The sequence below is a fragment of the Sinocyclocheilus grahami genome, unplaced genomic scaffold, assembly GCF_001515645.1.
Source record: "Sinocyclocheilus grahami isolate Dianchi unplaced genomic scaffold, SAMN03320097.WGS_v1.1 scaffold39.1, whole genome shotgun sequence".
Lineage (NCBI taxonomy): Eukaryota > Metazoa > Chordata > Actinopteri > Cypriniformes > Cyprinidae > Sinocyclocheilus > Sinocyclocheilus grahami.
In genome coordinates, this window is record NW_015505218.1 from 2,704,723 (window position 1) to 2,732,050 (window position 27,328).

The 27,328-nt window shown below is 39.5% G+C and overlaps 1 protein-coding gene across 2 annotated transcripts in view; it reads right to left on the reverse strand.

The window, feature by feature from the left end:
* Positions 1–27,328, reverse strand: part of LOC107581921 (dachshund homolog 2-like) — an 85,169-nt gene that overhangs the window by 19,409 nt on the left and 38,432 nt on the right. For both annotated transcript variants that reach the window (XM_016267611.1, XM_016267610.1), the window contains exons 3-5: positions 11,859–12,031; positions 10,397–10,532; positions 10,066–10,140 (exon numbers count right to left, since the gene is read on the reverse strand). In XM_016267611.1, coding sequence (XP_016123097.1) covers positions 10,066–10,140; positions 10,397–10,532; positions 11,859–12,031 — 384 coding nt within the window. The remainder of the gene's footprint in view (positions 1–10,065; positions 10,141–10,396; positions 10,533–11,858; positions 12,032–27,328) is intronic.

Genomic DNA, 27,328 nt, shown 5'->3' on the forward strand with positions numbered 1-27,328 from the left:
ATATATATATATATATATATATATATTTATTTATAACAAATCTGTTAAATAGATGATTCAGTGACTCGTTTGTAATACACTGACATTTGTAAGTCACTTGTGAACACCTACTGGCAAAACAGTGTAACTTGTAGAATGAATCAGGGAACAAATCTTGAATTGATTCAAAAGATTCAAGTCACTTAAATGAATCAAATTCCCACCCTACATTCGTTTTACTCAGAAATGCCACTTTACAGAAGTAAATAGGGCTTTCAATGCCGTTTTACAAACAGGTCAAATATTAGCATCATCCTCTTTGTAGTTCTTTTTTGGTGAGCAGATGATTCAAATTCAGGCTTGGGGAACTAAAAACTACACTTCCCAGGTCAATGCGGCAGTAGAAAGGAGGTTAATGGCAGCAGGCTCTTGAAAGCCCTGCCCTCCTGCTGGCCCCTGCACACCTAATTGCAAGTCCCTTTTAAACGACAGATTTATCTTGCTGCGGCTGCTGATAGTGTTCACTTCAATTCATTTTATTCCATCCAGCAAGGAAGGTGGAAGAGCCCTCGGCCCATGACATTTACAAAGTGCCCCCGTTCTGTCTCCTCTCACTGTAATGTGCACGAGTAATGATACCGTGAGTGTGTGTGTGTGTATGTGTTAGGCCAAGCACAATGGGATCTGTTTGTTTGTATGCTCGTTTGATAAAAATGTCTTTTCGGTCCTAGGTAGAAGACAATACTGAATCATTTTTTGCAAATGTAAACATTTTTACAAGATGCAAGTACTGTAACACCAAAAAAACCACCCCTGACCCACGGAACAAAACACATCCATCCACTCAACCCTACAAAACAGCACCAGCCGAGAGTACAAAGTGAATAAACAGATAAATAAATAAACTAACAAAAAGACGGGAAGTGCTTTTTTCTTTTAACTGACCACTGCAATCAATAATTCATTTATCAGACCTTTTATTTGCTGTCCACTAAAAATAAAGACAATATGAAGTTTCTAGAAAAAGCTTTCTTGCCGGTTGCAAACAAAGAAACTCAAGCACCACCATGGCCACCAGAGAAAAGCAAAAAGAAATAGAAAGAAAGAAAAAAGAAATGGGGCAAAGCTTTATTTTTCTAATTTTAATTATTAAAATATTAATATATCATTAAAATTAAATATATAATCAATTAAATAACAATAAATTCCTAATTGGTTATTGGTTACTGCAATTCTTTTCAAATGTAGTTAGTGCTTTGACTAGCCTTATCCAGGTAAAGTGTTCTCAAATGTATGAGAACCTCATCAAATTTGTGAATGCTTTCTCCTCATGTCTCTTCCTCTTCCAACGTTCCTTCAAAAGATGCTTTTCTCTCAGCGAGTTGCTTGACATAATGTCAGCCTTCCCAGAGACGGCGGATTCTGCCCCCCGTTCCATATGGATGAACAGATGCCGGGGACAGGAACGAGAGAAAGAAGGCTATCTCCCTCAGCGCCTTTAACCCCAATGTGCTTTTCTTGCCCCCACATATTTGTTAGTTTTTATTTTGTACATGTGTTGGAGGGGACGTCTCTTGAATATTCAAAGGGATCCAATTAGGGGGTAATTTAGTGTGCGTCTACGGCACAGTGTTTTTGTCAGGTACGTGTACATGATCGCACCCACACTAATATAGGTTTGTTTACACAGAGATTTACATATGAAGATCAAGGCACACAACTAATCACCATAATTGAGTAAATGTTAAAAGTTGGGCAACAGCTAATTATTTGAGGTTGTTTTGAGCTGTGAGGTCCTTTTTTAACACTATATTAATAATGTCATGAAAGAAGAAATTAATGACAAGTGTATATAATGCTGCAGTCTGAGCAAAAAGTTGTAGATGCTGACTTTGTTTTGCTTGTTAGGTGTCTCAAGGTCATATTCCACCCCTAAATAAATAAAAAATCATTTTAGTATCAATTAAGACTGTGTGATGATGTTAATATAATGCCAATTAAGCATATTTTCGCCCTATATTTTTATTACTGTAAAATCTCTGGATGTTTTAATTATTATTATTGCAAATCCCATTACTCTAAGTTCTCATGTGATCAGTGTAATTATATATACACGTAAGTGCAAATTTTAGAATTAAATGATGCAGTGCAATGATTTTTTTACATGCTAATATGATGTATAAATACTTTAGGGTTTTATTTAAAACATTATTTACATTATTTTACATTTATTTGACCTTTTTGCTTTTAATTTGATGCCATGCATAAATAATAAAACGTATTATTATTATTTTTTGCACTACTCTAATTAGCATTTGAGTGAAATATTTAAGAGTCATGAAAATAATGTTAGAATCCAAATGATCTTAATGGTCCTAAAATGTGCTTCATTTTCTGTGTCTATTCATTTTTGGATTAAATATGAGACCCTGGACCACAAAACCAGTCATAAGGGTACATTTTTCAAAATTGAGATTTATACATCATCTGAAAGCTGAATAAATAAGATTTCCATTGATGTAAGGTTTGTTATGATAGGACAATAATTTGGTTGAGATACAACTATTTGAAAATCTGAGGGTGCAAAAAAATCTAAATATTGAGAAAATAGCCTTTAAAGTTGTCCATATGAAGTTCTTAGCAATGCATATTACTAATCAAAAATTAAGTTTTAATATATTTACAGTAGGACATTTACAAAATATCTTCATGTAACATGATAATATCCTAATGTTTTTTGGCATAAAAGAAAAATCAATAATTTTGACACATACAATGTATTTTTGGCTATTGCTACAAATTTACCCGTGCTACTTATGACTGCTTTTGTGCTCCAGGGTCACATATGACATTGTTTTGATCTGTGAACAGGTGAGATTCACTTTTCTCATTTGTCAGCTTTTACTAAACATCACAATGTCGATCACATAAGGTTGAGTGAGCACACAACACTCGTTCTGAACAGTTTGCGCCTCTAGGAAAATTTTTGGAAGGCAATGGTTAGAGGAGTTTTTATTCATAATTAAGAGAAATCAGGATGGGGGAGGAAAATGCTGGAGAAATAACCAAAAGTAAAAACTGAGGGAAAACCAGGGAAAACAAGAGGAGATCAGACCTTCCCGCCGAAGCTGATGCCACACAGACATTACACACAGCATTAGCCCGCTAGAGAAAAAAGCTTGAGAGAGACAGATCGCCCCTCTGCCAGTTAGACATTTATTCCCAACAAGATGGCAGTGTTTGACAGGAGGCGCCGGGGGAGCCCTAAAGCATGGGGATCCAAACGCCTGGGTGGTATTTATAGCTGTGAGACACAGTCCAATCAGAAGCAACTCACAGAGGAGTAACACCACGGAAGAAACTCCTAGATGAACAACCCCACAGATTCACAAACATACAGAGATGCATGTTACTGGACAGTCCTCAATCTACACGATCACCTGCAATTTATATGAAAATAGAGGGTTTCACAAGGAACCTACTGTATTGTTTAAAACAGTAAAGGTGCGGTCACATTTACAGATGCTCGGCGAAATCCAGTCATTCCAACAAGAATCCATGCAAAAATGTCTAAAGTTGGCCATGCAAATTCGACACGCTGATCAACAGAAAGCATCTGTGTGAGCCATCCTTCATTCATCTCTATGCTATTGACAGTAGAAAAATGGAAAAAGTAGACCAATAAGTAACCACCTAAATCATTAGCAACTGCATAAATACACACTAAAAACATTCACAACACTTTAGCTTTGTGGCAGCCTATGCAACATTCCCATTTTCACATCTTCAAAAATGCAAGTCTGGTTTGACGTGCTATAACAAAAATTCAACAAAGCACAAAAATGTCCTACCACTAAACCACAAGCTATATTACCGGCACAGTAAATGGAAGTCGATACAGCGCACGAGTCACTCCCTATCACCTCTAAGAATTTCGCTCTTCAACTTCAAATAATTCTCAGGGGTTACACTTCCAAAACTTGAGGTCCACGGGGCCCCTAAATCATTAGAGCGCAGAATAACAAGCTACATTAAAACCAGGCCCCCAAAAGGAAATGCACAAAGCACTTAATGAGCTCAACCAAAGCAAAGGACCAATGTTCGTCAGTTAACCCCCTCGATACATACGTATACACAAAAAAGATGAAAGCAGGACAATAAAACCCTAGCAGTAATAGGTTGGAGGAGGAAGTGAATGAGGGGGTATTAGTGTATATTACATTTTAACAGCCATATGCAGGCTGGACCGCAGAACACGTCTGGGCAGCTCGGGAAGATAGAGGATGCTGGGAATGTAAAATGAAAGAATAGTTGGCGCAGTGAGAGCTATAAAAGTGGCACTGCATTGATCTTTGCCCTGTTTGGCTTGAATATTCTGAAACTGGAGAAGTACAGCATTTTTCAAATATAGTAGGAAAGCCAACTACCAAGAAACAATACAGCGAGAATTGGAGAACTAGGAAACTAAACTAAATCCATTTTTCAGTTTTTGGCCAATTTTTCTCAGTTTGATCAATGGGTATAAGAGAAAGGAGATGACGGTTAAGGAAATAATATGAACTTGACTCAAACCTCCGTCTCCCAAGTAAGCACTACGGCTCAATGTGTCACAAATCACTAGGCCACGGTGGCAACAAAACCGTCAGGATTTTAAGATCCACAGGCACCGACACGTTCAAACTTTCACCAAGTGTAAAACTCCTTTTCAAAGACCGACGTAGACTAAGAACAAACAGAACTAATTTGGGCGCGTTCTCACTTAAGTCTACAGGAGACTACAGGAAAGGGCAATTTAAACGAACAAATACACCTGCAAATATACAGGAAAGTAAACAAACTAGAAAAGAGGCCAGGCTGCGTTTTCCTGACACTCCAGCCCTTGCTCCTAATGAATATGTGTACATGAAATGAGCCTTAATGAGCGCTTCCTTCTCCCCCAATTAGCGTGTGAAGAGCGGTAGGTGGAATATTAAATGAGAGGAATACTAGGTCAACACCGCAGCCCTTAACCTGCGCACATGAAGAATGGACCTGCGAGATAAACGCGTCTCAAGGGATGATGAAGAGACCCATAGAAAGTTTCTATCATGCAGTCCGAAGTTCTTTCATTTGCTTTATTTAGCTTTAGATACCACATGAAATACCACATGAAATGAAAAGGCCTTTAGCGTATGAGGCTAATGTGTATGTCTGTATAAAAGTTGATTCTGTGTTGACAGCTGTTATAAATTCACTGTAAACCAGGGCTTCTTGGGGCTTATTGCTTTAATAAACTAAAGGACACATTTTTATGTATATGATGTAGAGTTAGACCTGTGCATGTCTATATGTTCATGGCTTTGCTTTCTCTGTAAACTGGTAATTGGCATTATTTAATTCTGGCTCGTGTATTGTTTTCTTTTATCGGTACGACTATCTCTGTCTGCCTCGGGGCAACTTTACTTCGGATGCGATAGTGACACCGCACAGGAGAGCGCGCAAGCCTGAGAGACAAAAACCTGTTCCAACTCTTCCCTCAGAACCAGAGCAGAACACAAGCACCTGTCCTCACCCTTCTCCTCCTCTCTGCCTTCATCTGTGTGTGTGCGCGCGGGAGAGAGGAGGAGATAGAGCGCACATCATTTATCACTTGTGTTCTCGTCCAAAAATGTCGCTTTTGTGGGGTGACTTTCAACCGCGCTAACCTTGCCCCAAATTGCTAACTGTAACAGTTTACTTTTTCTTTCCAACATGTCATTGATTTTCCTCGCCTAATATCTATTCCTCGCCATTAACACAAAGAGAAACGCTGCGCGCCGCGAGCAGACCCTCAAACCCTCCAGCCGGAGAGCTCTCGAGGGCCGCTGGGGCCCCGCAAAGGGTCTTGGTTTAATTAAACCATCACAAACGCGCTTAGAACAGCAATCAACCTAATGATCAAAAAGGGTCCTCAAAGCCCATGGATGGTCCCCTTTGCACATATCTGAAGGAGGAGCTTGCGAATAAACAAACAAAAATGAAGATTAAAAATACGAGGCTCGAAAAGCCAAGCGCTTGCCGTTTGAGGCCTGATCCCTGACTTGGAACGAGGTAAAGCGATCGTTTCGTTTGTTGTGGCTTATTTACCAGCACGCTTATCTCAAAGGGTGAAACAATGGCGCACATTTCTATCAGAAATCATTACAGGCCATTTCAAATCATTTCCGCGCAGCTAATTTCATAATAGCGGAGGGAAACATTGATTGTAACCAGATGCTACATATCTACTCTGTGGAAAACTGGACAGAGCAATTACGGAGCGCAAGTCTCGGCCTACCCATGCTTCTTCTCGCACACACAAACGTACACTAAGTGCTTCTATAGCCAAAGTGCTTCACATCAGCTCAAGCCAAATACATTAGCACACTATCATACAACACGTATAGACTTGACACTGGACTAGACTTTATGTGTACAATGAAGTGATTTCAGAAACAAACACCAATGAGAAACACACTGGTACCTGCATAGCATACTGTCAGGTCTGTTATGTTTGTTGGTGAATTAGTCAAATTTAAATCCAGATTATGGACTTATATTTCATCCTAATCAAGGTGTAAATGAAACATTCTAGCCAACAAGAAGTCAAATTACTAACACTTTCTTAGTTTGAATGGCTCCAAATTGTCCTCCTAAACATTAGCCTCTCAGCTCTGGTCGCTTGGTTTCTGCTCACAAAATAATTTGGGATTCAGTTAACAGTAATAATAGGCCATATCTAATGTCACTGATGTGTGGAAAAGCATTCCGTTTCGCATTCCCGCTGCATGGCTTGGTCACACTTTTCTCAAAGGCCTGTGAGAATCAGTGGCCTGATTGTAAGATTGATGTTAGTGTGTGCTAAATGCTTCGCACATGAACCAAAACCACACAGAATAATATCAGAATTTCCTTTTGCTCTTTAATGGAAGAAAGGAGAGACCCTGCCTGCAGTGAGAGCAGCTCCTGTTGGCATTCAACCAGCCCTGAGTGAAAGAGCGGAAGAGAGGTAAAGAGAACGAGTGATTTATGGAGAGCTAGAGAGGGGGTTCACTCGCTAAAGTCCCATTGAAACACAGTGCTCCTGGCCCCGGGCTTCACCATTCATCACCACGTACCACCACGTCACTTTGTTTATCATCACCGACACACACACAGAGGCCAAACAGTGTTTAAAATTCAATGGCCCTTTCGTGAGGACTCGGGGAAAATGGGCCCCGAGTAATCTACGTTTGTGAGTCCCTGATCTTTTTAACTTTAGGTTGTTAACTTTAGATTTGAGGTTGCGAAGAATTAAAAAACTAAATGTTCACAGACGAAATCCAGTCTTTTAAATAAAATCCATGTGCTTGGGACTTTTGCGTGAAGGCGGACAATTTGGATGCGTGGATTTCACATCAGGTTCAAGCGTTCAACAGAAAACTGATCGGTTTAAAAATGACTTGTTTGTGAGATGTGCCTCGTGTATTGTTACACTGTTGACAAAAGACAATGGATCTCACCCAAATTTTGCTAATATGACCACCATACTTTTACTTTAGCTACCAAAATAAAGGGATATTACACAAAAATGTTAGGAATTAAACTGTACTTTATAAAACATTCCCTCACCATTTATTCTACAAATGGAAAATGATGCTGCTTTGTGAAGACATACGTGTTATTCTTTTTCTGAGTGACTAGACTTTCACCTGTCAGGGCAATTAAAAATGTGAAAAATCCCATAGACCATATGTAGGGGCCAGAATATCATAGAGACTTCAGCCAATAAGCAACATCCTAGCAACTGCACAGCAACATCCTGGCAACCGCCCAGAACACCCAAGCATCGTGGTGGCGAGTTTTGCTCATGCAAACATCACTCACACTTTCTGCAGAAAATATAAAAATGAGCTTTTCTGATATGAGAGTTCAACATCTTCTGTCCGTTCTGGGTCAGATATGTCATTCTAATACATTAAACTGAAAAAATGCAAAAATAAAGATGATTAGGTACTTAGAGAAGGAAGATACAAAAGGAAGGGGAAAGAATTACTGGTCAATGAAAAGACACACTAAAAAGAACAGAAGAGAATTCATAGCAGCATGTAATACAATTGGACAGCACATTGCAGAAGTAAACTAGAGCAGACATATTTGATATAATCATGGCCAAACTTTACGAAGTCAATCCTCTCAGGTGTTCAGAGCGGCCCGCTGCTGTGTGTATGTAGGTTAAACTGACGCTCAGATTGGATAAAGTAGCGCAGAAGTCGTGAGTTTGGACTTTCCTGGAATGAGCAGGAGAGATGTAAGTGTCATTGTGTGAGAGAGTATGCGGTCAGTGACCTAAATTTCCTGGGTCCTGCATTGTGTTCTCAACCCTGCATTAAATGCGGCATGCTGCACTTTTAAAAACAAGAGCAGTTTGCGGTGTTCACGCATTTGTGTGTGTGCGTTTAGGGTGGATTCTTTTCCAGACGCATTAATAAAATATGGTCGGAGGCCAGGTGCACACTGAATCTCTTTAAGAGAGCCTCGGGGCATCTTCGCATCGTCTCCTCCCAGCAGCCCTGTGTGTGATGTGCGTTAGGGGCCGCAACCTGCTGTACCAACACACACAAGTTACGCTCCAGAAACGGTGCCACACACCACAACATTCGAGATTTTCACACACAAACCTGCGTATCATTGCGTCATAGAAAAAGAAAAAGAAAATTCTTATAATGATGAATTACGCACTTAGCTGCTCTAACAGCTCTCTTACACTCATCTACTCACACAGGCCGTAAATATGAACTTCATCCATGTTCAGTTAAGCTCCTAATTAAGTCATTAATTAAAAGAGAAGTATTGTGATGCTGATATATTGCCAGTCTAAACCAACGGGGTCTAAATTTCACTAACAAGCATCAGTCCGCATTAAAATGTTATGCGTGATGTCAATACACTCGTCAGTGCTAAACCAGCATCGTCTAGGAGACGGCTGCATTTACTACATTGTTCCTGAGACGATGTTGAAAATGTGCTCTACATCTCACATCTGAGTGGTGTGTCTTACACATGGGTTTTTGTATTGTTACTACAACAAAATAATAATTATGGGATTATTTGTTTTTATGGGCACAGGAAACTTCCGAATTTGAGATATATAAGATAAAATACCTATGTATTCAGTTTCATTTTGAAAACCCACAGTTTATAAGGCCACCCGAAGTGACTGTTATGTACATATGGTTTCAGTTGTTTCTATATTTTTCTGTAAATGTAGATCAAATTTACGTAAAAAACCCATTATTGGTGAATCACAATTTGTTAGTAAAATAAAAGCATTTTCACTTTCAATGAGGAAAGAGATATTTTTTGTGACCCTAGAGCACAAAAATTAAGTCGCTGGGGTATATTTGTAGCAATAGCCAAAAATACATTGTATGGGTCAAAATTATTGATTTTCCTTTCATGCCAAAAATCATTAGGATATTAATTGAAGATCACGTTCCATGAAGATATTTTGTACATTTCCTACTGTAAATATATTAAAGCTTAATATTTGATTAGTAATATGCATTGCTAAGAACTTCATTTGGACAACTTTAAAGGCGATTTTCTCAATATATTGATTTTTTGGCACCCTCAGATTCCAGATTTTCAAATAGTTGTATCTCGGTCAATTATTGTCCTATCCTAACAAACCATAACCATCAATGGAAAGCATATTTATTCAGCTTTCAGACCAAGTATAAATCTCAATTTCGAAAAATTGATCCTTACGACTGGTTTTGTGGTCCAGGGTCACATGTGACAATGGAAATTTGCATTACACCTGGTTAGGATACAGTGTTCATTTACTGCTGTATTGCAAAATGTCACAGGTGAAATCCAGTCATTTCAGTCGATCGGGAATTTCGCAAAAAGATGAAAAATTCCCTCCTCCACATTTTACATGAGGTTTTTTTTTTCCCCACAAATTTGTTGCGTTGTCTGACAAAGGTGCTTGATGCATTGCTATACTATTGACAAATAAGCTTTTTAGCAAACAAAATGTATTTTTTAATGTGACTGTACTTATGTGGTGTAGACAGTGTTTTAGTGTGCTGTTGAGGAACTAACCTTTCTCTTTAAGGATTTTCTTCATATTGATGCCGGTGTCTCGTTCTGGCAGTTCTCCATCGGTTGGGTTCAAAACTGCACACATAAAGAGAAAGCATGCATCCAGTTGTCCCAGAAGTGATGTAATTCTGATAGGGATGTAATTGCCAACCATTGGGAGCATTTTGTCATTTGTAAATCTAATATCTTTGTTTTATTATGCCTTTTTCATTCTTTTGTGGGTGGCTTAGTCTGTAGTCATTATAATTGGCTTTATAGAAAACAATCAGTCTATGAGGGGTTTTAGACATATTTAAGTTAAATGTGTATAGTATTGTGTGTCTGTACTGACCCAGGCGTTCATGACTCTGTGTGTGTGGGTTTGGGGAGCTGGACACACTACTGCTGGGGTGGGAAGAGGGCTGTGATCCTGGACGAGGGGTTTCCTCCAGAGACGGAGCAGGAGACGGACTGTCCTGTACACACTCCTGACGCACACACACACACAAAGATTCAGTTCACATATTCTTTACAAATGACTCCAACAGGCCTGCCATTTTAAATGAACAAAACTAAAACCAAAACCATTAAAAAAAACAAAAAACTGTTGCTTGAAAAAAAAAAAAAGTAAATGTTAACTGAAATAAAATATAAAAACTCACTTATTTTATTTCTCGTTTTGGTTTAAGATGAAGTACTAAAATAACTAATATACTAATAAACTAAAACTAATTAAAAAAAAGTAATATAATATAGACATATTTTAAAAATGACAAAAACACAACAAAATTACTAAAACTATAAACCTATAGTGAAAACAGACTCTATAGAAATAGAATCTAATTTAAAATATTAACAGAAACTTTAATAGTATATCAATGATACTAAAATAACACTGTTATGATAATGCAAGTGATTTAAGATTTCCATCAACACTGCGTTTTCCACAAAAAACTCACAAATAAAATCTCTTGAATAATATCTCTTAAATATTTCTTCTAGACAGCAATTTCTCATCACATTCTTCCAAAACTAAATTTTCATTCATTCTCTACAGTAATTTCCTCATTGCGTCTATTTATTTTTCCAAAAGATTTTTAGGAGAAACATCCGGGACAAAGTTGATTCTTAAATGAAACATAACTAAGAAGTAGTAATTAAATCTCCAGAGGTATCAACCAAACTCAAACACATTCTGTATGTTATACAGTGGGTACGGAAAGTATTCAGACCCCCTTAAATTTTTCACTCACCCAGACGGAAGCTATTGCTATTTTAAGTGCGTTTGTGTGTGGCGGTGAATTTCCATGTAAAAGTGTGTGTGTACTGTACGCCTCGGGCCGTTTCTGCATCTCGGAGAAACACACAAGTGTCCTCCTCCAACTGTAAATTGACTCACACACTCTCCTCTCAGGGGGAACATGGCAGTAAGATAACAGATAGTGTTTGTCTTTAAAGTCTGCATCTAATATTCCTTAACACGCGCTCCGCACGGACCCAACACAACATTTATTCTGTTATTCCTCCTCGGAGTATTTCAAATCAAACTCTCTCCTGTAGAAATTAAGATGGTTTGGTATATAGCTCTCTCCCAGGCGTTAAATGGCTCGTAGAGCAAGACCGGCTCGTATCTAACGTATCATCGGAGCGAGACACCAATCCGAGGGGATCTGCAGTTCTCTGACTGATGCGCTGTGCACGCGGTGAAAATGAGCTGACTCTAGCTGAGAGATCTGAGCGCACATTAGAGCCCTAATGAATGACTTCTCTGTGTTTGGCCGCTGAAGTCTCAACTTTGTGGCTGCGTGCGTTACCTTGATGACGGACGCTCCTGCTCTGGACAGGGGGCTGTGCATCTGAGCAGCTGCGGCCATGTTGGCGATAGTGTTCAGGTGGTTCATCTGGTTCATCGCCATGGCAACGGAGGCAGGCGGCAGACTGACGGGCAGCAGGGGGTGGGGCATCATCATAAACGGCAGGGCCAGCCCTGAAAGACCACAACAGAGACAGGGAGAGACTGTTTATATGAAACTTAGTTGGTAAACAGTGACAGCGATGCACTAATCACTTCTGTTGACCTCACTTCAAATATGCTAATTTGGTGCTCAAACATTTTTTTTAACTGTATAAATTAATGTTGAATATTTTGGTGAAAACAGTGATACAAATTTTTTTTCAGAATTCTTTGAATAGAAAGTTTAAAGGGGTCCTATTATGCTTTTTTACAAAGTCTTGATTTTGTCGGACCGAACAGTAAGCGGTGCCCCTTCTCTTCGTTTTTGTTTCCTTTTTTGAAAGTGTTTTGTTTTCTGTTTTTCCCCTCCACGATCATGGAAATCGCTGTGAGATCGCCGCCCTAGCCCGCAGAGATCTTCCGTTTGTGGAGTACGCCAGGGAGTTCTGTGGGCTTGCCGTTAAGACGGCGTTGGATGACGCCACATTGAATTCTCTGTTCTGGATTGGGGCCAACTACCATCGCCCCGTCGACCTCCCAGACACCACTGGACTGTGCTGGAGGGAAGGTATCCTCCGGTGTCTGGAGAGTGTCCGGCCCCGATTCAGAACCAGCCCACCGTGCCCTAGCCCGCAGAGATCTTCCATTTGTGGAGTACGCCAGGGAGTTCTGTGGGCTTGCCGTTAAGACGGCGTTGGATGACGCCACATTGAATTCTCTGTTCTGGATTGGGGCCAACTACCATCGCCCCGTCCACCTCCCAGACACCACGGGACTAAGCTGGAGGGAAGGGATCCTCCGATGTCTGGAGAGCGTCCGGCCCCGATCCAGAACTGCTCCATCGTCAAGCCCGCCGGCTGTTCCACTGTCAGGCCCGCCGGCCAATTCACTTCCAAGCCCAAGGATGACAGCAGTATTCTCCTCCACCTCTGCCCAAAAGAGAAGGATGCGGAGGAAGTGACTGTGGGCTCCAGCCCCTGAGTCCGCTACAGTGTCGGCTCCAGCCCCTGAGTCCGCTCCAGTGTCGGCTCCAGCCCCTGAGTCCGCTCCAGTGTTGGCTCCTGCCCCTGAGTCTGCTCCGGTGTCGGCTCCAGCCCGAGTCTGCCCCGGTGTCGGCTCCCGTTCCCACGTCCAGCCCAAGGAGGGCTCTAGTTCCCAGGTTAAGCCCAGGGAGTGCTCCTGTTCCCACGTCCAGCCCAGGGAGGGCTCCTGTTCCCACGTCCAACCCAGGGAGGGTTCCCGTCCCCACGTCCAGCCTGAAGAGGGCTCCCATTCCCAGAGAGTTCCCCTGTTTCTGAGTCAAGCCCAGGGAGGGCCCCAGTTCCCTAGTCAAGCCCAGGGAGGGTCGCTGCTCCTATGTCAGGCCACGGAGGGCCTCAGAACCCGAAATTTTGCCCAAGTAATTTTTTTTCCCACCACGGCCTCCTGAATTGTCTGCTCCGCCATGGCCTCCTTAACTGGCTGCTCCTCCATGGCCCCCTGAACTTTCTGCTCCGCAATGGCCCCCTGAACTGTCTGCTCCGCCATGGCTCCCTAGTCTGCCTGCTCCGCCATGGCTCCCCGAGCTGCCTGCCCTGCCATGGCTCCCTGAACTGTCAGATCCGCCATGGGTCCCGGAAAGGGTACTGCTCTGGAGGCCGGCCGTCCCATGTAAGCCTGTCCCTAGAGCACCTGCCCCCCTTCCCCAGTGGAACTGTTATGGCGTTACAGTAATGTCACGCCCATGGACTGTTTTGTGTTTGTTTTCCTCCCCCACGTGCTCAGTGACCTAGTTTCTCCCTTGTCTGATTAGTTATTTGGTTCAGGTGTGTCTAGTTTATTCTCTTGTTAAGTCTAGGATTTATAGTGTAGTCTGTTCTGTGATTCCTTTGTCCGGTGTCGTCCATGCAATGTGCTATGTGTGTGTTCCTGTCTGCCTTGTGTTATCCCTGGTTTTGAATAATTAAAGACTGTTGTTCGTCAATCTCCTGCGTCTCCGCATTCCTTCTCTCCCCACAGTAGCAATTTGTGACATATTTATTGTATTGTGACATTATTTTATGACACATTTACTCATTACTTTAATGTGTCTGAATGTTTTAATTTTGAGCTCGTTTAATTTGACAACATTACTGTAATAATTTTTTTTTTAAATTAAATTAGCAGAAATTCAAGTTGGAACAATATATACTATCACGATGTGCATATAAATACTTTTTAAATAAATATTTTAAATATTTGCAAAAAATCATCCTAAAATAGACTAAGAGAACAGTTGTAAGAAAACATGTATGGGGTGTTTTAAATTGATATTACAATGAGTGCGAGATAGAAAATGAAAGGGCGGCGGGTATTCGGATATGACGCAGTCCAGATTCGAACCCCGTGTTCCCACCAGTCTGACCGCCTCCACCCCTACAGACAAAACTCCTGCACAAAATCCCATCTCTTCCCAGGCCATAAAAGAGTTAACCCCTCTGCCAATCACTCCGAGCTCATCCCAAAACACATGACATCTGGGAATTAATCACTGGAATGAAATGCAGCAGAAAAGCTCGTCGCGAAGTGCCATAAAACAACTTAAGTTGAATTAGTTGAGAGAGGAGGGAGAAGGAATGCAAAGCAGAGGAGAGGAAATCATTGTCTAATTCTGCCTAATAAGCAACGGAGGTCCTACGAGTGATCCAGCAGATGGTGTTTTTGCAACAGATTGCAGTGAGTGATTCTTTTAATAATAATACGAATTAAAATCTCTCTCTGTAGAACGCGGGGGCGCCGTTCATCAGGGAGCCATTTGAATGAGCAGGAAAAAACAGCCTGATAAAGTAATAGCTGTGCCCAAACACCTGAGGCCGAGCGGAGAGCGTGTGTACATGCGTGTTTGTGTGTGAGATGAGCGGGCCGGAGGGCTGATGAAACACAAAACGATGAGGGAACAATGACATTTGATATCAATACTCCATAAGCAATACGCGCCCTGTGTAATGAAGTCGTAATAGGATGTAAACTGCTTTAGAATGAATTCTGAATCCATTTGTGAGGCCCATCAGCGCGTAATGATGCATAGATATCACTGTAATCAGTTTTACTATCCCTTCAACATCAAACTCAATGTTACAACAAAAAACAGAATGTTATTTTTTTTCTTTCGAAAATTGCTTTATAATCTCCTCCTGAAATCGGATTCATGTTTAATGAATACCCCTTCTCATATGTTGATATTCAGATAACAGAATGAAGACAAGTTATATTTCAAGTAATAGAGTAATATATTGAAAAAGAACAACAGATACCCAGAAAAGGTGAGAGGTTTTCAGGTCTGGTCTGAAATGTCATGATGGTGAGCAGATCATGACACAATTTTTATTTTTGAGTGAACTATCTCTCTTTAAGAGAGATGTAGATGAAGAGGGACAGAGAGGAAAAGTGTCTGCATTGCTAATTCCACATGACCTATATTTGCTCTTGTCTAATATAATTAATTTCTGAACATACAAGCTGAGCTCTGAGGTCCCGTAGTGTAGGTGCTAAATAGCCAACGGGTGTTTCTGGCCATTTTTAGCCCTGTGAACTTTAATAAACTCTCTTAAAACATACTTCTTATTTTCATCTGTCTACCAACCAAGAGCAGATATACATATATCATTGGAGAGTGTTGTAATTTTGTGTCAAAGTCATGAACATTTTCATCACATCTGAAATGTGTTGTGTTTAATAACTAAAAATAATAATAATAAAGAAAATGGCATTCTAAACGTTTTTGGAAAATGGCTGACTTGTTTGTCTTTCATAGCTAGCATTTCCTTGTCAATTACTTGATTAATTATAAATAAATAAATCTAAAATTGTTTATATACACTATCATTCAAAAGGTGGCGTCAGTAAGAGTTTTTACAATTATTTTTATTCAGAAAGGACACTTTAAATTGATGACAAAGACATTTGAAAAGATTTTTATTTCCTAAAAAACAAAGTATAACAATTTCCATAAAATATAAAGTATCAAAACTGGTTTCCGCATTGATAATAAGAAGAAATGTTTCATGAGCAGTAAATCAGCATATTATAATGATTTCTGAAGGATCATGTGACACTGAAATTCAGCTTTTCATCACAGGACTAAATTACATTTCAAAATATACTAAACTAGAAAACATTTTAAATTCTAAAATTATTTCACAATATTATGGCTTTGAGGTTTTTTTATTATTATTAATTAAAATTCAACCTATGGGAAATGTACCTTCAATTGAAGAAACTTCCGCATGCACATGTATGCATGAGTTTGTCTTCCTCTACATCATTAAACAGGCTTCGTAATAATCACAATGAGCACATCTCCACACTTCTAAAGCGGCATATCTCATATAAGCTCCCATAACTCAATTCTGTGACCTCTGTAACAGGCTAACTGCAGTAGAAGACTTTGCAAGCATGTGTGTGTGTGTGTGTGTGAGAGAGAGAGAGTGAGCATGCAGTATATTAGAGCGAGTGTGGAGTTAAACTATCCACAGCTCTGGTGCTGATGGCCCATTTGGGTTCGGTCCAAGAGCTCCTCCAGTGTTGGCTGCTAAAGTAATTAGCCTAAAAGTGATGCCAGCCAGTAGAGCTAGAGGAAGAGCAAGCAAGCACGAGAGATGGAGAGTGTCTGTGTTTCGGCATCCCGTCCAGCCGTCAGTCATGCTTTGAGAATGTGTCCATCACCACGATGCTCCTTAACCACACGCTGACAGAGCTGGTTAACTGCATCCCTTTTGAAAAAGTCTGCTGTAATTGCGACACGCATCTGTGGGCACGTGCGCAGAAACGCTGTTCTCCGCTCCCCGATTTGAAACTCAAACTGATAAACATTGAGACTTGGGAATTTGTGTCAACTAATACGCCTATCAAGCATTTATATCTAAATCATTAACATCTCAGTGTTTTCTATGATCAACCTCACCCCGGATACAGTCTTCCATCTGACTCACACTCACAGTCACACGCTCTCTGCCATTATTTACAGTTCATTCCAGGTATCTGATCACTATGTGTGCTCCTGGGAACCTCGGGTGTTGTTAGCACCATGCTTTGCCATTTGAGCTACAGGAACAGTTATTTTTATTTGTACATACAGTGCCGTGAAACGGTTTTTGCCCCCTTCCTGTTTTTTTTTATTTTTTGCATATTCGTCACACTTAAAAGATTTAGATCATCAAACTAATTTTAATATTACACAAAGATAATGCAAATAAATACAAAATGCCGTTTTTAAATGATGATTTCATTTATTAAGGGAAAAAAGCTGTCCAAACCTACCTGGCCCTACGTGAAAAATGAATGGCCCCCTCCTATTAAATCATGAAAGAACTGTGATTAACCACATTATTTTAGAACGCAGAGTTAAATTTCACTAGTCCCACCCAGGCCTGATTACTGCCAGACCTGTTGAATCAAGAAATCACTTAAATAGAACCTGTCTGACAAAGTGAAGCATGCTTAAAGAGCAACACATCATGCCGCGATCTAAAGAAATTCAAGAACAGATGAGAAACAAAATAGTTGACATGTATCAGTCTGGAAAGGGTTATGAAGCCATTTATAAGGCTTTGGGACTCCAGCGAACCACGGTCAGAACCATTATCCACAAATAGTGGAGGAGTGGCCGGCCTACCAAAATTACTCCAAGAGCACAACGACGACTCATCCAGGAGGACATAAAAGAACCCAGAACAACATCTAAAGAACTGCAGGCCTCACTTGCCTCAATTAAGGTCAGTGTTCATGATTCAAAAACAGCATCCATGGCCAGTTATCGCAAACACTTGATTGCAGTTGTTGATGCAAAGGGTGGCACAACCAGTTATTAGATTTAGGGGGCAATTACATTTTCACGTAGTGCCAGGCAGGTTTGGACAGCTTTTTTTCTTTAATAAATGAAATCATTATTTCAAAACTCATTCAATTGACAAATATGCAAAAAAAACAAAAACAAAAAAAAACAGGAAAGGTCAAAAACTTTTTCATACCACTGTACATGCTGGTTTTGACGTCATGAGTAGCAAAGGCTCGTGAATATTAATTAGGTGGTGCACAAATAAATCAAAATGACTCCTTACTGTTTTGATAAATAAATAGTCTATGTGGTCTGTAGTAGAGCTTTTTCTCTTTTCTGAATCCATTTTCCACATAAAACAAGTTCCCATCATTCTCACTGACTAATTTAAGCGGTCAAATGAACTTGAGACAAACTGCATTTGATCATTTTAAACCTACATCTGTTGCTGTTGGAAGTAGGCATATGCAACAAAAGTGGCCAACTGGGTATAGTGCAGCATACTTTAAAAATGTGAAGTTTGTTGCTTATGCACAGCCCTTCATAAACAGAGTGCATCTGTTTTAATGCACAGAGTGCTAACAGCATTATTTCAACCTATGTTTTAAAGAATCATCATGTTTAACAGCAGAATTCCTGATGAAAAACCATGATTCTGCAAATAATCTCCAAAAATCAGTTCACAGCGAGCAAATCATGCCAAAAGATCTCTGCAGGGAACATCCATTCCCATGAAGCAGAGCGAAATATGTAATCAAGACAGTCTCCCTACGTTCTTAAATTACTTTAAACTTGCATTAAATTAAAAAAATATTGTTTATATATTTATTAACTTTTATTATTATTTATTAACTATATATATATATACACACACACACACACACACATGTTGGTGCCGACACAATGAATATTTTTATTTTATATTGATTATGTCATTTGCAATGTTTTATGGGATTATAGTTTTCCCCCTCATTAAAGCCAATTTTCAAAGGTGTTTTTTTTTTGGTTCAAATCAAAGATTGTAATGTTGTAATTCACCTAGTAGCTGGTTGGTTTTGTTCGTGGCTAATAAACCATTTGGAAGCCATATGAGAGAAATTAATGGAGAAAAAAAATACTTCCAGAATGCCTCTGCATTTTATTACACAGAACTGTTAAATGCTGTCAAAATAAAAGTTTACATGTATCCAAACAGAAAAACTTATTGGCTGGTGTCGATAATTAAAAAATGCCAACTATCAGCCAATATGTAGAGCTTGGCAATATATATATTGATCAACCACTAGTCCTGACCCTTTATTTGTGGGAAAAGACGACAATAAGTTTCTTCTTCCTTTAAGCCACTGAAGTGGAGTGTTTTTTGGCCAGTCAGACTCACCATCTGGCACCTAAGCTTGCCTCCACCTACAGAGTCCCACCGTTCACTGCCTGGAGACTCAAGTACATGCGTGTGTGTGAATAATATAACACTGGGCAGCACATTAGCACTGAGGTCAAAAGTATGGTGTCTTAAAAGGCTCACGGCATTAGTTAGCACAAAATATGGCTCAGAAAACGACACCGATCAAAACAAGAGCAAGCAAGCTTTGATCAGAGAAATATACAAATAATCTTGTGTTTTTGGGTGGGTCATTACTTTTTTTGTGGCCTGTGAATCATCTTCCTGGCCGTGTTGTTTGGGCCCCTGATGGGTTTAGGGTCTTCAGGCCCCCGTTTGAGTGGTCGCATGTGTTGAGGTTGGCCCTGTCAGTGTGTGGGACTGTAAACAGTGTGTGTATGTTTATGCCTTTGGTCAGTGAAAAATCAGCAAGCGTGCGTGTGTGTTTACTCCACCCCAAACAACATCCCGGGCTAAACATCTCACACTCAAAAACAGACAGGATTCTGGTCTTTGTGTCACAACATGGGCTAGACAAGTGTGACAATAAAATGCAAAATTAATAATTAGGTTTCTCAAATGATACCCCTATTTGGTGGGGTCCCGCCTAAAGCTCCATTAGTTGAGCCAATAGAGTGCTGCAGGGATGACGCATCTTGATGAAGCAGTGCACACCAAAAGTGAATTTAATCATTTGCGCGAGTAGATTACATACAAAGTAACGTGATGCGAATGATGTGACTTGGGCGATGCGTTTGCCACGAACGCGCCATATTTGCCTTAATTGCAGTTGAAAAATTGAAACTTTAAACTTAAAATTTGCATGACATATTGTCCCTCAAGCTAATCAGCGAAGAGCTTATTGACATGTCCAGATGCATCAGAAAATGTTTTTTATTGTTTTTGTTTTTATTCACACGAGTGACGCAAAAAAAAACATCCTCCCGAGTAACACAATGCAATTTTTTTTTTTTATGAGTTTGGTTAAATGCCTGAAATATGGTCTGTGATTAACACAAGCTCAACATATTTTCATGTGCTTTTTTTTTTTAAAGCTTTTACTTGTTTTGTGATAAGTGACTAAATGGGACTACAGAGGTTGTCAGGAACATTAGACGCCATCACGACGAACAGGAAAACTCATCTACTCACTAGTCCACTTCTACAGCCTTATTGTGTTTATAATCACGCTCATTTATGCTAATTTTCATAAACAACAAATCAAACATTTCTAGTAGTTTCATGTAATGAAATGATTTGCTACTCAACAAAAAGAACTTACTTTTCCCCCATCAGTCAAATCCACAATTACTTTTACTATCAGTTCATTCCGCAGTTCTTCGATCAAGCTCAAAAGACAGTTCTCAACAATTAGTTTACATTTTTCAGAAGAATCAATGCTCTGTACATTAAATTGGAATTGCAGAAAATATTTTAGCATTAAAAATGAAAAATGTCAGCTTTTAAACTGTTTGATATTTTTATTCATTTATTTAAAGCCTTAATATGTAATGCATTATAAAAGTAGTTTTAATGCATTAATTATGCCTTGTAATGCACCTTATAACACACTGTATGATCTCATGAATAACTGTGACTATAGTTATAATACATTATTATACTTCTATATCTACTATTTCTATTTATACTTCTATATAATCATTGTTACATCTTCTGAAATGATAATACATTAAAACGCATGACAAACAAACCTTCAAATATTATAAAGCATTACAATCTACATTATGAATACTTTTATAATGAAAGTAAAGTGTTACCAAAGTTTTCATAAGATTGCTAAACTTGGAACTGATATGATTAAGGTCTACCTCATCTCGAGTAAAAGGTCATATTAGTGTTGAACATAAGCTGCCTGTAATGTGTTGCATGTCAGTGAACACCGTCAAGAACCAACGTTAAATATACTGTACACTGGCTGGAAGGTCAGAGAGTACGTTTCAAACAACAAACCCCTGAAGTCATACGTGTATTGCAACAAAACTCACTGTGTTGCTTTGGTTCTGCCGTCTATTTAAAACTAAACATACTGTGCGACACACACACATGCATTCATTAATATCGTTATGCCGGCAAACCTTACAGTCTCATACACACAAACACACACACACAAACTGTCCGGGAGCGCATTAACAGCTTGTAGCGGGTACGGGCAGAGGACGGCACGCTGGCACTCTGTTTGTCATATTTCTTGTGGGCCTCGCCATCTGCCGGGGTGGCATTTTCATGGCTGTTTACCCTGACTCCCGCCAAGGAATCATCTGCCACAGCATAATGCAGCCCGCAAAAAAAGGGGGGGATTAAGTTGGTAATGCAACTGAGACTATTGCTAATTTGGTGTAATTGGGAAGAAATGAAGATAAATGAGGGCGAGAGAAGGAGAGGCAATCAGTACGGCAGGCAGTACAGCTGTGCTTTTGGCCAAACTCAGCCCTCCCCCCTTCTGAGCGTCACCCCCCTGCCACGTCACCCCGTGCTCAACAAGGTGCATGCAAATTCAAGCTAATGACAAATACTCTGGGCTGACATCCACAGCACAGGTTATCTGCCTTTCCGTTCATCTCACTGGTGTGGATTTCACTTTATGGGTGTGCACAGATGACCTTCACATAAGAATTCTTTAACTTTGCCTTAAAAGGTCTACAAATGTTGAAAAATAAAATTTAAATAAAAATAAAGTTAAATTAAACACAAATAGTTCAAATATTACAAATGTGTACATCAAGTTACTTGAGTAGTTTAAAGAAAGTTACCTTTGGCAACTAGCTGATAAAATTTACTTTTTAATTTAATTTTATTGCAGTTAACATTTATTTTGCTTCAGATAATGATAAATATTGATAGTGTTTTAGTTTAGCCCTGGGCCAAATGAATGCAGTTATCAGGCTTTAATCTGCTATGTTGGTTGGTTTATCTGATATCAGTGTTCATTTTGACAGCAAATTTTGATTTAGTTTTAGTCATAGTCTTTTGACTAAAATTCATATTTGTCAACGAAATTAACACTGTCTGATATATTGCTCATTTGTTACCAATAAAAAAAATACCAATATAACAGCCAAAATATATATATATATATAACTAATAGGGATACACATTATATCAGTGACCATATCGGCATGAGCCAATAATATAATTTTTATTTTCATTATTCATATTGGTTTGATTAGGCTGATAATGGAAGCAGATATCAAGATATCACGTTCAAAGTATGCCAGCTATCAAGAGTAGAAAATTAATGTTTTCTACTGAACACTATAGTGCTTTTGAAGCTTATGAATACAAAGAGTGAATGTTAAGTTATTGATACTTTTGAACAGGCAAAACAGGATAGATTTAAAACATAAGGCATCATATTGCTTATTGGCGATAACATGAATATTGTATTTATCAGAATCTGCCAAAATTTTGGTGCATCGCTAAAACTGAAAAAAAAAAAAAAATCAAGATTTAAAATTCTAATAAATATTTTGATAATTGAAATTAAATGCTCTAATATAAATGAAATCTTTCATGAAAACATTTTTTTAAAGTTTGTGTTTGATGCTGCACCTGGTTTTAACCCCATTAGAGATTTTATTTGAAATATGTTGCAATATGCCAGCTGACATAACTGTCATCTTTGAAGTCTTGAAGGATATCTTGTCTGTGTGTAACATACTGGTTCAGACACGGTTTACAGTGTTAAGAGTGACATCTGTGTCTATCTTACATGTTTTAAGGTTAGGAGGCTGATGGCGGTGTGCGTGCATGCGTCTGTGAGTGGCAGCGTGTTTTCAGTGCTTTGTGGAGCACCCGCTGAGCTCTCTATATCCAACTACACTGTGCCAGACACTCCTCTGGCTGGCCTCCCCGCAGTATCCACCCTGCTCCGCACAGATGTCCCCACATACACACCCTGACACACCTCACACACTACAGCCCCCTGAGGAGGACAACCTTCACGGCTATACATCAGTTTCAGTCGCTATGGAGACATCTGCGTGGATCCCCATTCAGTCCCACTGTATGTGAATGATCTGTGCTGTGCAACATGATGCAAGCAGGTAACAACACATACTGTAATATATGCTCTGGAACAGAGGACACAGGACAGTAGGAGAGGGTGGGGGTAAGCTGTGCCACGTTCAGATTGCCCTCTGTGTGAGGAGGAATGAGGTAAAACTAATATACTAACTAAGGATGTCAGCTATCAACTCAGTTTGAAGAAAGCAACTATAATTTAAGGCCATAAAAATGTCCAGGCAGTGACACAACTTGCCCCACATTAGGGGCAAGTTGAATCACTGGGGGAAATATGAACAATTTTTGTTTCAAATAAATAAATATATGAACACAGATGGGGATAAAAAGAGTTTACTAATGCACAATTCCATTGCAAAGTCTTATTTTGTAGCTAGTGACAGTTTTATACATTTACAATTCAATAAAATCTCTGATATATATTTTTAAACCTGAAAAAATTTGCCACCTGCCATTTAGAAAACTTTGGTCAAAAGGTTTTTAGTTCACATTTTGTCCTCAAACCACACATATAGTAGCTGTATGTGATGGGTCTTTGCCTAATATATTGTCACGACCAAAATAATGCAGAATTTACTAGATTACAGAGCTTTCACATCTTACCCCACGAATATATGACTACTGTGCATTCACTTTCAGGCCAAATACCTTGAATTCCATTACGACACATTTTCTATTTTAATCAAGCATGCTATGCTGCTTCTGAAAAGCACTTTGACAATCAACCTCAAATGTGCTCTTGTTTCATGTTGCACCTAATGCAATACTGCATCTAACTGTTAACATCCATCCCAGGTCAGTTGGATAGATTCAGCACAGAGCAACAGCAAATCTTATTAGGCAGAGCGACTCACTTGCAAGCAGCTTTGTAGAAAACATGTTGTGATGACTAAGAAGACATAAAAGCATGGATGTCTTTACAAGTTTATGAAAACACCTCCATTCCAAACCCCATAGGAAAGCATGAAGCTTTGAGTTTGGGGTGCAAAAAAAAATATTTACACGGAATAACAAAGAAGTAATAATGAAGGAGAGCGATCAAGGGGGAAAAACATATAAATTTTAAGTCATTAATTCCCTCCCTGAACAATGAGAGAGCAATCCACAAGAGGCCTGACGTAAAAGTGTTTGAATTGAAAGTGAAAATGATTAAAGAGCTCTTTTAATGAAGTGTTAATTGCTGTGAGAAGTAGGAAGAAGGTTGGAGGAGACACACTGCTTTGACAGGAGTGAACGCTACAGCAAAAGCCGATTTCTACACTGATAGAAGGCTAAACACCATATGAGAAAATAGTATACTGGATTGGGCAGAGAGGCCAAGCTAAAAGTGTCTTATTCACTTATAAATGTGTACATAGAAAAGATGCTTGTGCAAAATAGTTTTCTCACATACGGATTCAGCTGGTTCTAAATTTTAGTCTTAATTCAGAATAAATGCACTACGTGCAAACTTATTTGAAAGGGTTTTACACACAAGATCCATTCATTTTACTGAACAAGGTATAATTTGAGTGAACCAAGGACAGAGCCCTGGTTAACACCAAATGACAAGAAGTTGAGAAACAGGAACAAGGATGCATCCTAAAAACCTAGGTGAGCTTCTGGATCTCCATGCATCAGTTTAGCCTTAATTCAGAGTAAATGTAAACTTATTTGATGAGGTTCTTTTACACAAGACCAGTTAATTTTTACTTATCAAGGAAAAATTCAAGTGAACCAAGGACAGAGCTCTGATGAACACCAAATGACAAGTAATTGGAAAATAGGAACAAGGATGCATCCTAAAAACCTAGGTGAGCTTCTAGATCTCCATGCATCGGTTTAGACTTAATTCAGAGCAAATGCAATAAGTCCAAACTTAATTTGACTAAAAAAAGTAAAAGTTATAGTGGACAAATGACAGAGCCCTGCTGAACGAATCCTAAAAACCCAGGTGAGCTTCTGAATCTCACTGCTTCGGTAAATAAGTTACTATTCTTGCAGAGGTCTCTCAATAATGAACATCATATTTATACCTCCACCTACAGCTGAATATTCAACATCTCATCATCCTCTCTAACTGAGTCCTATATTGTGTTTCTCATGAGCCTTTTGTGCTGCATAAGATGGCACAGTCTTTCACTTACCCTTATCACAGACACACATTAATGGCCATCAGAGAACTCTGTTCTCTTTGAACGGTTTACGGTGACTAGCCTTTGATCATAAGTAGTGCTCGCTTCACAGAAAGCCTGAAAAGATGTCTCTTTGATATCCCACCGCGTTTACATATCAATGAGCGCCACCGAAGATGGGGGCCCAGGCGACTCTCTTGTGCCATGCTTTTGGGAAATGTGGCTTAGAGGATATGTGTTGACCAGTAAATGCGTACATTTGTCAGACAATTTTGTAGATGAGGTTGAGTAGCCACCTTCATCCAGAAGCAAGGACTCGTCAAGTGTTTATCCTCGATAGACCGTGGCTCAGTTGACTGTTTTGGAGTGGAGAGCCCCACATCTTTATGGGCTTTCATTAGACATCATTTTGAGGCTCATTTGAAATCAATCCCCCTTCGGACCCTCACGCCAGCTCTGGTGTCGGCCGGATGAAAAATGAGGCGGGGCATTGGGGCTTCGGGTGGCCCCCCGTCCATCCTGCTTGGCCCAGTCCGTTAATACAGCATCATCTGGTCGAACGGACGGGCAATTCCCACATCTCATTACCGACAGGAACTGTGGGTCATTACGCGGGATGGATTCCCATTAGCTGAACCGAGGGTTTGAGACTAAATACAGAAGCTTTGGACACAAGCACATACTCACAAGCAGTTTGTTACATACTCCTCAGCCACTCTTAACTTGTTCACACACTTCTGGATGAGAGGAAGGTGAAAATTACTTGAGAGAATTTATCTACTTTGAGCACTTCAGGTAGACAGCAGGATTTTGAATGCATTCAAAAAGCATGCCCTTAAAGGAATAGTTCACCCATAAATAAATAAAAAATGTACTTACCCTCAGGTCATTTCAAAGCCGCACACTGTTATTTTTTTAGACATTTTTTCCAAAATAGTAATGCAGCTTGTGGCTTAGTTGACAGTTTATAGTGACCAGGGGCTGTGTGAACTGTTCCTTTAAGTCTTTAAATCCCTATAAATTGAGTCGCCTCAATGAAAGCAATTTAGAAGCATGTTTTCCCCAAATGAAATATATACAACATATCTTTCTTATCCCTGAAGAGGAGTTCATTCTCGATGACACATTCATTCAGGATGACTGCATGGTCATCTGGAAATCAAGGTGACGAAGAGGCAGTCAGGGCTGGGTTTAACCTGCAGGAGTGCAAGGAAGATGCAGGGGCCGTTGAGTGAGGATAATGCAGGTCCTTCATATGGTCCGTTACTATATGAGCCATCTGTTTATATGACAGACTGCGTCCTGATGGACAGAGTGGGTAATCAATGCAGCTCTGCTCCACAGGTTTATGTATGAACGTACAGTGTTCAGCTGTTCAGCTTCATGCAAGCTTGAGTGCGTGTATTTGCTTTTACAATTTTAAAATGGGGTATACCTGACATGTTTATTTATGTGAGTATGTCTCCTTGTTTAGTGTGAGCGTAAATATGTGTGTCTGTTCAAAAGTGCTCATCTCCGGCAATGGTCAGCAAGCAGCTCCTTTCCCTGTGGGGATGATGATTTATGGAACATTAATTTTGGATGGCTGGATCCGGGCAAATATTTCAGTCAGAGGACACAGATTGGGGGAGATTTCTAACAAGTCAGCATGACAGGCTAAAGAGACTAATATGATAACAGCAGACAATCTATAATTTGCTAACCTAAAAAGCTAATGTATGCATAATAATTTGTAAAATTACATTTACCTCAAAATCATATTTAAAGACTTTTTGCTACACATTAATAATGTGTAACAAAACATGATAATATGATAATGTTAAACAGTATTGACACCTTTCAGTTCCTGATTTTAAAATTCTGGCCACATGGGGCAATGTAGACCTCTGACTTCTGAATGGCACCTCGCATACAGGATGTTGAACAAGACAGTAGTTGATTAATGACCTACTCTGACCTGCCTGAACATACTACTCAGGTAAAATGTGTCTACAAGTCAAATA